Source organism: Heterodontus francisci, chromosome 7, assembly GCF_036365525.1.
Source record: "Heterodontus francisci isolate sHetFra1 chromosome 7, sHetFra1.hap1, whole genome shotgun sequence".
NCBI classification, from domain to species: domain Eukaryota; kingdom Metazoa; phylum Chordata; class Chondrichthyes; order Heterodontiformes; family Heterodontidae; genus Heterodontus; species Heterodontus francisci.
Genome location: NC_090377.1, coordinates 103,835,219 through 103,849,419, shown reverse-complemented (window position 1 = coordinate 103,849,419; position 14,201 = coordinate 103,835,219). Strand labels below are relative to the sequence as shown.

Below are 14,201 nucleotides of genomic sequence, written 5' to 3'. Positions count from 1 at the left end.
AATGGTCGATCATTTCTGTTTTTTAAGCCTTTTCTGAATGTGCTGGCAGGATTTTTTTATATTTGTTCATGGGATGTGGGCGTTGCTGGCTAGGCCAGCATTTATTGTCCATCCCTAATTGTCCTTGAGAAGGTGGTGATGTGTTACCTTCTTGAACCGCTGCAGTCCTTGGGGTGTACGTACACCCACAGTGCTGTTAGGAAGGGAGTTCCAGGATTTTGACCCAGCAACAGTGAAGGAACGGCACTATAGTTCCAAGTCAGGATGGTGTGTCGCTTGGAAGGGAACTTGCAAATGGTGGTAAAGAACAAAAAGAACAAAGAAAATTACAGCACAGGAACAGGCCCTTCGGCCCTCCAAGCCTACACCGATCCATGGTGTTCTCATGCATCTACCGCCCTTGTCCTGTGTTTGTGGTGTGGGTTTGGAAGATGCTGTCGAAGGAGCTTGGTGATCCCACAGATGCTGGCAACTCTCTGGTGCTTAATAGAAGTGCAAATTCTTCCTGTTTGAGGTCTGACATGAGTGTTAGCAGACTATTTGAACATTTGTGGGTGTAAGAGCTGAACTTACCTTTGTCCTAATCTGATGTCTTTATATGCACACTTTCCAGCAGAGGCCACTGATTGCAATCAGGGGTGGGACCCTTTAGAATTATTTACATGTAATTTCCCCTCTCTAGCGCAGGGATATTGAGGCCAATTATGGTATCCGCTAATGTAGTATGGACCAAAAATCAAACACAGAATCTTTTGATCTGTATGGCTTACAATTACACCGGGCAGTGCTTTTACCCATTCAGTGAAGCGCAGTGATCTGTTATAGATAGGAAACTACTTTTTAAAAAAAAATCAGCATCAGAGTAGTTATGGTCACTTGTACTTCTCTCATGTAACCAGCATCTGTTTTTGTACAAAGGAAAAATTATGTTGGCACCAGACTTCGTGAAAACAGCTTCGATCCCAAGGGAAAAATTGAGTCAACCTACTTCAATGATTTGGTAATGCTATAAACAATACAGATAATTCCTATTAACTGGATAATGTGAAACAAATGTTCACTTGTTATGAATATTCCTTTATCAAGAATTCACAAAATGAAACCTGCTTGTTTTTTCTTTTTTTCTCCTTGTAAGAGTGCTGCCATCAATACCCAGACAATATTTACGAAATGTACCAAACTAATCCTTAACACCTTCACTATAATTTCTTGTCAAGGAACTGTTCAGAGTTACCAGTCAGTATATTCTTGGAGTTAATGGTGACTAAATTTGGCTTGCTGAACTGTCTTCCATCAACCAGTTCAGATTATGTAAGCATTTACACTAACAACCTCCTATTAAGATTGTCACAAAGTACTGAGTGAATGAATTAACTCTTAATTATTAAAGAAGACAACAAAGTCAATAGCTAATTGTTTATTAGCCTTAGAATCATAGTTAGCAACACTTACACTTAGTAGATAAGGTTAACTGATGAACTAAATAACATTAAAAAGGCAGTTCAGTTACATCACAGTAACTGCCTGCTGAGATTGGCATAATTGGTGAAATTAATGTGGGATTAAGCCCCTTGGATATTGAGAAGTTAACAATACATTTCACAGTCAATCTATCAAATAGATTTATATCTGTGTGCTTGTAGTCAGCCATGTGTCAAGAACTGTTAGCTGTCTCTTTTTACCTTTTATCTACCTCCACCTTAAAAATATTCAATAACTTCGCTTACACCACCTTCCGAGGCAGAGTTCCAAAGTTGCACAACCCTCTGAGAGAAAAAATTTCTCCTCATCTCTGTCCTAAAAGGGTGACCCCTAATTTTAAAACCGTGACCCTTAGTTCTGGACTCCCCGATAAGAGGAAATATCCTCTCCACATCCACCTTGTCAAGACTGTTCAGATCTCATAAACTCCAATTAAGTCTCCCCTCACTCTGTCCAACCTTTCCTCATAAGACAATCTGCTCATTCCAGGTATCAATCTAGTAAACCTCCTCTGAACAGCCTCCAACGCATTTACATCCTTAAATAAGGAAACCAAACTGCACATAGTATTGGAGATGTGATCTCACCAATACCCTGTATAACTGAAGCATAACACCCTTTTATTTTCAATTCCTCTCCTAATAAAGGATAGCATTCCATTTGCCTTCTTTATTATTTGTTGAACCTACATACTAATATTTAGTGACTCATGCACTAGAACACCTAGGTCATTTTGCAGTCTTTCTCCATTTAAGTAATACTCTGCTTTTTTATTTTTCCTGCCAAAGTGAACAACTTTACATTTTCCTACATTATACTCCATCTGCTAGATTTTTGTCCACTCACTCAACCTATCTACAATCGGTCTGCAAGCTCCTTATGTCCTCTTCACAATATACTTTCCTACCTATCTTTGTGTCATCTGCAAATTTAACTACCATGCCATCGCTCCCCTCATCTATGTCATTGATATAAATTGTAAAATGTTGAGGCCCCCCACAGACCACTCGTCACATTCTGCCAATCAGAAAAGGACCCATTTATGCATACTCTTTGTTTTCTGACAACCAGCCAATCTTCTCTCCATGTTAATATGTTACTCCCTACAGCATGAGCTCCTACGTTGCACAATAATCTTTTATGTGGCACCTTGTCAAATGCCTTCTGGAAAGCAAAGTACATTACGTCAACAGGTTCCCCTTTATCCACAGCACTTTACTCCTTCAAAGAACTCCAATAAATTGGTTAACATGATTTCTCTTTCACAAAGCCTTGCTGACTATTCCTGATTACCTTGAGTTTTTCTAAGTGCCCAGCTATAGCCTCCTTAATGATCGATTCTAATACCTTCCCCACGACAGACGTCAAACTAACTGGCCGATAGTTACCTGTTTTCTGCCTCCCTGCCTTCTTGAGTAGAGGAGTTATATTTGCTACTTTCCAGTCTGATGGAACCTTTCCAGAATCTAGCGAATTAAAAAAAATTACCACCAATGCATCTACTACCTCATTAGCCACCTTTTTTAAGACCCCAGGTTGAAGCCCATCAGGACCTGGGGACTTGTCAGCCCGCAGCTCCATCAGTTTGCGCAGTACCGCTTTCCTGGTGATTGTAATTTCACCAAGTTCCTCTCTTTCTTCCATCTCCTGATTTACAGCTATTACTGGAATGTTTTTTGCATCCTCTATAGTGAAGTCAGAAGCAAAATATTTGTTCATTTCATCCGCCATTTCCTTATTATCTATTATTAACTCCCCATTCTCACTTTCTAGAGGACCAACACTCACTTTACTTACTCTTTTCCTTTTTAAATACCTATAGAAACTCATGCTATGTGTTTTTACATTTCTAGCTAGCTTCCTCTCATATTCTAATTTCTTTCTCCTGATTAACCTTTTAGTCAGTTCGCTGTTCTTTATATTCTGATCAGTCATCTGACCTCCCACTCAGCGGTGTGCAATCATATGCTTTTTCCTTAATTTGATGCTTTCCTTAACTTCTGTTAACCACGGATGGTGGGTCCTCCCCTTAGAACTTTTCTTTATAGTAGGAATATGCTTATACTGAGTTTTCTGAAATATCCACTCAACTGTCTGCCACTACCTCTCTACTGATCTTGCTTCAATTGTATAAAACCTCAGGTAGACCGCACCTGGAATACTGTGTGCAGTTTTTGTCCCCTTACCTTAGGAAGGATACTATTGCCATAGAGGGAGTGCAACGAAGGTTCACCAGACTTGTTCCCGAGATGGCGAAGCTGTCCTATGAAGAAAGATTGGGGAAACTGGGCCTGTATTCTCTAGAGTTTCAAAGAATGAGGGGTGATCTCAATGAAACCTACAAAATACTTAAAGGGATAGTTTAGTTTAGTTATGCAGCACTGAAACAGGCCCTTCAGCCTACCGGGTCTGTGCTGACCAACAACCACCCATTTATACTAATCCTATATTAATCCCATATTCCCTACCACATCCCCACCATTCTCCTGCCACCCACCTACACTAGGGGCAATTTACAATGGCCAATTTACCAATGAACCTGCAAGTCTTTGGCTGTGGGAGGAAACTGGAGCACCCGGCAGAAACCCATGCAGTTACAGGGAGAACTTGCAAACTTCGCACAGGCAGTACCCAGAACTGAACCTGGGTCGCTGGAGCTGCGAGGCTGCGCCACTAACTACCGCGCCACTGTGCAGGTAAGATGTTTCCCCTTAACTGGGGGTAAGGTTTGGGAGTCTAGAACCAGGGGTTACAATTTCAAAATAAGGGGGGAGCCACATAGGACAGAGATGAGGAGAAATTTCTTTACTCAGAGGGTTGTGAATATTTGGAATTCTCTACCCCAGAGGGCTGTGGAAGCTCAGTCATTGTGTATGTTTAAAGTAAAGTTTGACAGATTTCTAAATACCAATGACATAAAGGGATAATGGGGATAATGTGGGAAAAAGGCATTGAAGTGGATGATCAGCCATGATCGTATTGAATGGCGGAGCAGGCTCGATGGGCTGAATGGTCATGCTTGCGGACTGAGTGGAGGTGTTCCACAAAGCAGTCACCCAATCTGCATTTGGTCTGTCCATGTAGAGGATACTGCATTGTGAGCAGCGAATACAGTATACTAAGTTGAAAGAAGTACAAGTAAATGCTGCTTCACCTGAAAGGAGTGTTTGGGGCCTTGGATAGTGAGAGAGGAGGTAAAAAGGCAGGTGTCACACCTCCTGCGATTGCATAGGAAGGTGCCGTGGGAAGGGGACAAGGTGTCGGGGGTGATGGAGGAGTGGACCAGAGTGTCGCAAAGGAAACGGTCCCTTCGTTGACAGGGGAGGGGAAGATGTGTTTGATGGTGGCATCACACTGGAGGTCGCAGAAATGACGAAGGATGATCCTCTGGATGTGGAGGCTGGTGGAGTAGGAAGTGAGGACAAGGGGAACCCTGTTACAGTTCTGTGAGGGAGGAGAAAGGGTGAGGGCAGTAGTGCGGGAAATGGGTTGAACATGGTTGAGGGCCCTGTCAACCACAGTTGGGGGCAGGGGGTTTCCTCGGTTGAGGAAAAAGGAAGACATATCAAAAGCGCTGTTGTGGAAGGTTGCATCATCAGAACAGATGCATCGGAGACTAAGAAACTGGGAGAATGGAATGGAGTCCTTACAGGAGGCAGGGTGTGAGGAAGTGTAGTTGAATAGCTGTGGGAGTTGATGGACTTATAATGAATAATAGTGGACAGCCTATCCCCAGCGATGGAGACAGAGAAGTCGAGGAAGGGAAGTGTTGGAACTGGACCATGTGAAGGCGAGAGAAGGGTGGAAATTGGAAGCAAAGTTGAAGTTTTCCAGTTCGGGGAGGGAGGAGGAAATGGCACCGATACAGACATCAATGTACTGGAAAAAGATTTGGGGGAGAGGCCTGAGTAGGACTGGAATGAGGAATGTTCGACATACTTCACATAAAGACAGGCATAACTAGGATACCCATAGCAACACCTTTAATTTGGAGGAATTGAGTGAAGTTGAAGGAGATGTTTTTCAATGTGAGAACAAATTCAGCCAGGCTGAGGAGGGTGGTGGTGGATGGGAACTGGTTGGGCCTCCGTTCAAGGAGGAAGCAGAGAGTTCTCAGACCGTCCTGGTGGGGGATGGAGGTGTAGAGAGATTGGATGTCCATAGTGATGAGGAGACAGTTAGGGTTAGGAAACTGGAAATTGTCAAAATGACGTAGGGCGTCAGCAGAGTCATGGATGTAGATAGGAAGAGAATGAACCAGGGGAGAAAAAAGAGTCAAGGTAGGAAGAAATAAGTTCAGTAGGACAGGTAAAGGCTGGAACACTGGGTCTACCAGGACAGTCCTGTTTGTGGATTTTGGGAAGGAGGTAGAAGTGGGCTGTCCAGGGTTGTGGGGCTATGAGGTGGTAAGCTGTTGAGGGAAGATCTCCGGAGGAGGTAAGGTCAGTGACAGTGCTGGAGACAGTGGGTTGATGTTTGGTAGTGGGGTCATGGTCCGGGGGAGGTAGGAAGAAGTGTATTGAGAGTTGGTGCTCAGTTAGAGGTTGGTACGCCAAACAACAACACCACCCTTCTCAACTGATTTGATCACAATGTCGGGGTTAGATCTGAGAGAACAGAGTGCAGCAAGTTCAGAGGGAGACAGGTCAGAGTGTGTGAGGGGAGCAGAGAAATTAAGATGGCCGATGCCATGCCGACAGTTCTCAATGAAAAGATGAAGAGTGGGTAAGAGGCCAGAGGGAGGGGTCCAGGTGGAGGGAGAATACTGCAGGCAGGTGAATGGGTCCACTGGTCGGGGAGAGGACTTCTGGCCAACGAAGTGAGACCGGAGGCGAAGACGATGAAAGAAGAGCTCGATGTCATGCTGAGCATGAGATTCATTGAGGTGGGGGTGTAAGGGGATAAAACTGAGTCCTTTGCTGAGTACAGATCATTCAGGGTCAGAGAGGGGGAGTGTGAGAGTGTATCATGAATACATGACGAGGGCTGAGATTAGGAGAAGGGATGGGATCAGGGTCAGAGGGAAGTGAAGGCGAAGAAAGATCTGCAGGGGCATTGGTCTCCATGAGCTGCTGGAGCTTGCATCTCTTAACACCTGAAAGGAAGAGTAAAAGTATTTTGTTAATGCGTTGGATAAGATGAAGGATGGAATGAAACTGCGGAGCAGGACAGCTTTGAGATAGGGTGAGTCAGTGCTTCTGGAGAGACAGGTCAAGTGTGTACATGCGCTGGCGCATGGCACTGAGTGTGGATCTTGGGATGCGGCGAGAATATACAGTACAAAATTACTGTTATCTAATCTCTTTCACTATCTTCATTACTTTTCTTTCTCATAATATTCATCGTTGTGAGGGTTGTCAACATTTTGGATACCCAATTATCAGTATTGTGCATTCCACAGGTTCAGATACAGCATAGGTCCAATCCAGGATAAAGTTTCCTCCACTTCATCCAACAATGTATTAGCTGCACACCAGAACAGCATTTAATTCTGCCTCAGTACTATTGTTAAGCTACCACCTATCTTGTACACAAAAAGCCACTAAAACTAAAATTTTGAAAAAGTACAACTTGCTTTTTCTACTCTTCTTTGCTGAAGGCAGTAAGCCATGCAAGAGTACAGTTCCATGAGCACTCGGGTCTTGTCCAAGTGGTAGTTTTCACAAACCCAGATAGTGATATTTAACAGGCTATTTAATCATGGGTGCCTGATCTCTCCTAACTCATGTCTACATAAGTTAACAAGCAGGAGATGAGCACTGATCATTTTTCATGTCTCTAGAACAGGTGCAGTGAAGCTAATTACAGCTTAGTTCCAAAACCAAATTGTAATGTTAGTAAACTACAAATAATGAACTCATTGTGACATAGCCAATATAACTCACTCACACCTCGGCTACTAGTCAGTTGTGTAATGTATCATTTAGTGTGTGCAAAGTAAGATACACCACAGTTGCTGACTAAAACTGAATGCAATAATTAGGAAACAGAATTTATACCATATATGTTGCCTTTACAGGAAATAACTTATAGCAGTTGGAAAAACTAAAAGGAAAATGTGAGCTGGTCACTAGTCCAAATTATAGTAGTGTCAGCCAGGCTGCTGTAAAGTAGAATGGCTTCAAGCATACAGAAAACCTTAGTATTCATTCAGTGATTTCATGATCTGATTGGCTATAAAAAGCTACAAAACCTTACCATTGCATTCTACTCTACTAGAAGTCTATCTATTATTGCTGTTCCATTCAGGTTTCCCATACATAGCCTTACCATCTCAGCTTTGGCTTCCCACGTGGAAACCCATTCCATCACTGTCCAAGGGTACCATACCAATTTAGAGCCAAATGGGGCATGTGTATTGTCAATAGCTATCTTCTCATCATACCACTATCACTATACAACTTCTTATTACTTTAGTATTGGTCACTCTGTTCTCCCATCCTGTTGGCTCTCTGTCACACTAAAGTCCAGTGTTCCAAAAACATAGATCCTCCATTTAAAAGCGCAAAATTCTGGAAATACTCAGAAGGTATGCCATCATCTGTGGAGAGAGAAACAGAGTTAACGTTTCAGGTCTGTGACCTTTCATCAGAAAAGGTCACGGACCTGAAACATTAACTCTGTTTCTCTCTCCACAGATACTGCCAGATCTGCTGAGTATTTCTAGCATTTTCTGTTTTTATTTCAAATTTCCAGCATCCGCAGCATTTTGCCTTTGTACATATATCCTCCATATCTTGAATATGACACACCCAAAATAGATTATGCCTCCTGAATAGGTCTGTGATTTATATGGAGAGCATATGTTGGAAAATGGTGGTTCAAAAAGGAATAACACCTGTCAATCACAGCTTGAGTGCGTCAGATGAGAGTGAGCTGTGTTGCATTGGGCTTAATTTTCATAGTACACATAGTTTGTTGTGATTGTACAATATAAGTTTCAATATCTTGAGTTTTTATTATTATTATTTTTAAATATTACTTATTCAATCTTTCAGTTATCTATAGTGGTAAAAACATTTTTCCAGCACTGGAGGGAAAAGAATGTCTGAAACATGTTCATAAAGGCAGCTATGCTGTATTCTTTTTTATGAGCATGGTCAGACTCAAATGCTTGTCAAATAAAGAAGAGTTTAGCCAAGTGCTAAATGTTCCAGGAGGATCATTTAATTATGAAATACTAATGGGCATGAGTACTGTAAGCAGTTTAAAAACACATTACATTTCTAGTCAATTGAGTTTACAAAATTATTTTTAATCTTGTTTATTGTGCAGGCACATTATGACTTGGCTATCAATGTTGCTTTGCTTTGGCTAAATGAAGAGGAAGATCAGGAAGTTCTTGAAAATGAAAAAGTGTGAGTACTACCTGCCACAAATAAAGGACCGGCTAATAAATTATATTTTACAATAAGCCAGGCCACATTTAACCAATCAAACCAAATGCTACAGTAACTTTTTTTAAACAACCACCAGCCAATCAGCGGGCCGGCAGCTCTTAGTCCTAGCAGCGCCACCGAGCGGTGGCCACTGCTGGGACTGCAACCCAGCTTCAGGATGAAGACGACGGACAGCACCAGAAAAGAGGAAAATTTCTGGGGCCTCACCTGCGGCAATTGGTTGGGCCCCAGTGAGGCAAGGGGGTGGTGGGGGTCGGTTAGGAGGGTGGGGGGCCTGTTGGGCAGTTGGGGCTTTGAGGGCGACCCTCCGTGGGCCACAGGGTGCCCGATCAGGAGGGCCCCCTGTGCCCCAGGCCGGCGGAAGTCCGCCTAGTTTTATCAGGCGGCTTTTCTGAAGCCTCAGCCACCTGCCTGCCAACTATAATATCCACATGGCAGTGGGCAGAGGCTCTTAAGTGGCTGTTAATTGGCTACTTAAGGGCCTTAATTGTCCTGGGGCAGGTGGGCTGTTTCTCACTGCTGCTTCCCCATGTAAATTGGCAGTGGAGGCAGGAGCATATCAGAAGGGCTCCCCCCAGCCTCCCACTCCATTTTACACCCCCCACCACCAGCCTGCTCTTTTGTGGCGTGTAAAATGCCGGCTGTTAACACTGCTTCTTTCTCTACAGATGCTGCCAGGTCTGCTGAGTATTTCTAGCCTTTTCTGTTTTTATTTTAGATTTCCAACATTTGCAGTATGTTGTTTTTATTAAGTGCCATATTTACCTCAGTTGGAGCAAAGCATTCATCCATTTTTGAAGGGGCAAGAATTCTCAGAGCAGTATGCAACAAAAAACAATAATCTGTTAGTACTGTTTAAAAGCAGTACATCACTCTTTGCTAAAAGTAGTATTCAGAGAAGGATATGGACCCCAACAGAACCAGCAAGGATATATTGTTCAGAATTATTTTTAATTGTTAGTTACTTTTTCACAGTCCATTTCTATTCAGTGAATAACTCGTATGTCTCAATATGGTATTTGTGCATTAGGAATTTCAGGGTAAAACACACCTACATAACTTTTATTGCAATGAAAACAATTCTGGAATCTAAGCTGTTTTGTAATTCAACCCACTGCAATTTAGTCAGCCGTTGAAGTGCATTAGTCCTGCAGTGCATAAACAGTAAATGATTTTTTTTTACATAAATGCTGTGAATAGTGTATTATTTGGGAAAAAATGTTTAGAAGGATGTAGTTAAGACACCTTGGCAGACACTTCAAATTATTTCATATAGAGTAATTGATATGTTAGTACAGATTTAATCTGAATATGAAGACTCAGTTAACTGAAATTTATTTAATGCAGGTGACTTGCTGTCCAATTTTCACTTCTCCTTTCACTCCTCTCAGTATTTTATTTCTGTCAGTGTATAAACTCCATAGATAGACAACTGAAGTTGTAAAGTTGTTTCATCACACTCTACAGTGCAGAATAGTACAACACTATTATGAAAGACTTGGTGTGTTTCTAAACTATGCCTAATTCCACCCTTGTGTTCAGGCTAATTTCAAGTCGTGCTGGCTCTAAATACCCAAATGAAATGGAAAGAGAAGCAATGATCCTCTCTTCTTTTGCTGGAATTATAATGGCAAGTCCACTTTTAATTTAGTGAATGGATGTATAATATTTTTATACTGTGAGAAACCTGAAAATTGCATTTGCATGTACAACATTAAAGCAGTTTAAGGAATTGCTCCTTTGTAATGGTCTCAGTCATCCAACTCCATCATAATCTATGATTGAAAGTGATCTAAAACAAAATTTGTTAGTTATGGATCAGAAACTTTTTGCTCAGTGTTTGTCTCTTATTTCCAAAGGGGCCTGTATTTAAAAAATACAATTTTTAAAAACGTATGCTTTGTTTTTAGAATAGGTCAGTGCACCCTCCAGAGAAACACCAATTCAGAAACCCACTCCAAATAGGGTACTAATATGGCTGCCATCTTGGAGATATACATTATCCCCACCTGCCACAACCATCCCACAAGACTGAGGCAGATTAACTGAGACACTGGGAAAAAGGTACATTAAAGCAGATTATCTATGATCCTACATTACCGTTGTTAACTCCCTCTAGACTATCACTGAAACTTTCTCCCAAATTCTATCCCAAAATAGCACAGACCTATCAACCCCTAGAACAGAGAGGAATGAAATGGTGAAATCCACAGTCTATCTGGAATCAGATCAGAGAGAACAGAATCATTGCGTAGTTACAGAGGCAGAACCGAAACCCTGAAGGGCAATGACACTCTAAAATTAACCAAAAAAATACATAATGTTGAAATAAGAAAAAACAAAAAGAACTTGATAATGGGGGACTTAAACCTGTCCAACTTAAAATGTTTCCTCAGTCCAAGGACTGATCTGGACAAATTGGAACCCCATCCAGAAACAAAAAGTTGTGCATCAGTTATAGAGAATGTAATTAAATAACTGCAGTTATACTGAATGTAGCAGTAAAGATGACAGAGAGAGAGGGTGCATTTCAAAAGGTGATGTTCAGAGTCACAAGGAATAGATATCCAAAAATGTACTTATAGCTGTAACTGTTTTAATAAACATGATTAATTTTCAATCTTTTATGCTGAGGCATGGGACAGGATGTAGGTCACAGCACAGAATGCAGCTGAATGGATTAGTCAGTTGAAGTTTTGCAATTTTATTGCAAAACCTGCCAGTACACTCAGTTTTGTTAATTGGGCATGCAGACTTATATTGGCATTAAATGCCATTGCTTAACCAATCACTTAAATCTAACCTATTGATCATTGTACCAAGTTAGAAGAAATTGTAATAGAAGAACTTTGTGTATTGGAGTAAAAGTTGCAACTTTCCTGAGCATTGCTCTGAACAAGGATGGCAAAAGGCTATAGCCAGAGAATGGGCCTTCCATCTAGAGGACCCGATTTGGAATCGTGGAATTTACGAATGCTTGAATTCTATAAATTTCATGGATGAAATTTGTTAATACTTGGCTGATCTGTTAATGGAGTTCTCAAACATGGGGATATGGGAGAGAAAAGATTCGAATGATTTATCCTGTTTTGGAGATATAGAGTAACTGAAAAGTCCATTGTTTTGGATCATCCAAGTCTCTTGACCAAAGCATTTGTGTAGCAAAGAGATGGGATCAAATGCCAAAAATCTAATGTAAGCAACCAACAATCAGTTTTGTTAATAATGCACTGTGATTTCTTTGGAAATTTAGAGAGTGTAGTTTTACCATCAATTATTGAAAGAATAATACTGCAGTAACTGGACATATTGCAGGTGCTCCACCTATTATTGTAATCAAAACATTTTCAGCAATCATTACTTTTAATATCTGTAAATCATTACTGTAAATTATCATTGTTAAGATGTGAAGTAAAAGAAATGCACAGAAACAATGAATATTGTTTAGTTCATTCAAAGCATGTTGTGATTTTTAACAGTTATGCTTTTATTATGGTTCTGAAATGCTTCTGAAGTCCTTTTAAAGGGTTCAACCTACTTGTTTTAATCTGTTTTCAGAACAGTATACCACTAGAAGATATTCTTAAGATTTACAGATATAGTCCCTCCGTTCCCGAGATTTGTAAGACAGTTACGGTAAGATATCTTGTTCAGGGATAAAGACAAAGGTAACTAGATCTTCAAACATGTTTGTCTCAGTTGTAGGAGTTTACTTGGTTTTTAAGTCATCAAGTTGTTACATTAAAATGTGCCACTTATTGCAAAGTACAATATATATTGAACTCATAGTGAGGTTATAGTTCTAAGTTACAGAAAGGTTGCTATATGAAGTTTTCCCCCTCATTTTATCATGACCACTCTGTGTGCAGCTTTAAAGCTAAAAGACAAATGTCACTTTTTAATGTTGCCACTAGGTTGCATCCTTTGACTGCAGAATACAGTTTTCTTTCCAGCAGTTAACTCTTAATGCAGAGGCACAGATTAAATAATTGTTTTAACTCTGCTGGTTTAAAATTATTCCCTCACTGACTTTGGCAACCTTTCATTCTTCTAACTGTAAGTAATTAAAAAGTAAGTGTAAACTGCTGTAGCTGTTTCTACTTCTGTTACTTTGTTCTCTATAAATACACACAAAAAAGGCAACTCCTGGCAATCATGTTGATTTATATTACTAATTCATTGAATAATTTTGTGAAAAAACACCAAAAATCTTTTAGTAATTGTCTCAATTAATGACTAGGCATATATCTAAAGATTTGTTCCATACTACATAACTGCAGCTTAAGTTAGTCATTTTAATATTAAAATTAACGCCAATATGAGAAATGTCCTGGATTTCCAAGGACAAATTTCATGTGATTAGTGACATGGTTGGGGCGATGGGGCAGTCGGGGAGGTGAAATGTCTTTCAAATTTGTGCCTTTGCTGTTTTTTGATTTGCTAAGGAAGCCCTGGATGAACTATGCCACCTTCTGTACAATGATCTGGAGCCCAGACCTTTAACTGACCAGCTTTGCCAGTGGTGGCAAAGTTAGTATAGGTTTCAATTTTTACGTCACTGACTCCTTCAAACTGGGAACTTCTGCAGCATCACCCAGGGTGCTGTGTGGACTGACAGATGACAAGTCATTTGCTATTCTGAGGAGAACTGGAAATATGACAGAGCACTGATGCCATCCTGAGGAAAGCCAGTGAATTGATTGCCCTTGGAATGATTCCTAGGCAGCAGCATGACCGGGTGAATCAATCTGGCCATATTGCTGGTTTCCCCAAAGTTGAGGGGGCAATAGATGGCACTCATATTTTACTGGGTTCTTCGACTGTGAGCCCATTTAATGTCCTCATTCGAAAGAGTGTTCAAAATTTCTGTGACTTAACTATAATGGATCCTGCATGCCAATGCCAAATTTTCAGGGAGTTGTCATAATGCTTTTGTGATGAAGAACTCAAAACGCCCAGCTCTGTTCAGGGAAGATGGCCAAATGTTGGGTTGACAAATTCTTTCATCAACTAGAGTAGTCACTAAGAGGAATAAATGGGTTCTGAAACCATGATTTTGCTCCCATAATAATTGTGAAGGTCACTGAAACTTTATGATTCAGAAATGATTGTAAATAGAACCTTTAGTGGAGGTGAGTCTAGTTGTGGAGGAACCTGGAATTCAGCCTCATAAGGATCAGTACTCAGAAGATTCTTCCATGCTGGCTGCTTGGAAGGTTTGCACGAGATCACTCCTAATGCATTCCACTTGGATTTAAGTGGGTAACTTTTGCTAACTTCCATCACAACGTACCCCAACCTGCCTGCCAACTCTAATCA

At 40.9% G+C, this 14,201-nt stretch overlaps 1 protein-coding gene across 6 annotated transcripts in view; it reads left to right on the top strand.

The window, feature by feature from the left end:
• Positions 1-14,201, top strand: part of LOC137372214 (uncharacterized protein C2orf80-like) — a 67,433-nt gene that overhangs the window by 33,632 nt on the left and 19,600 nt on the right. For all 6 annotated transcript variants that reach the window (XM_068035845.1, XM_068035847.1, XM_068035848.1 and 3 more), the window contains 4 exons: positions 919-1,000; positions 8,758-8,840; positions 10,425-10,512; positions 12,441-12,518. In XM_068035845.1, the coding sequence (XP_067891946.1) occupies positions 919-1,000; positions 8,758-8,840; positions 10,425-10,512; positions 12,441-12,518 (331 nt within the window). The remainder of the gene's footprint in view (positions 1-918; positions 1,001-8,757; positions 8,841-10,424; positions 10,513-12,440; positions 12,519-14,201) is intronic.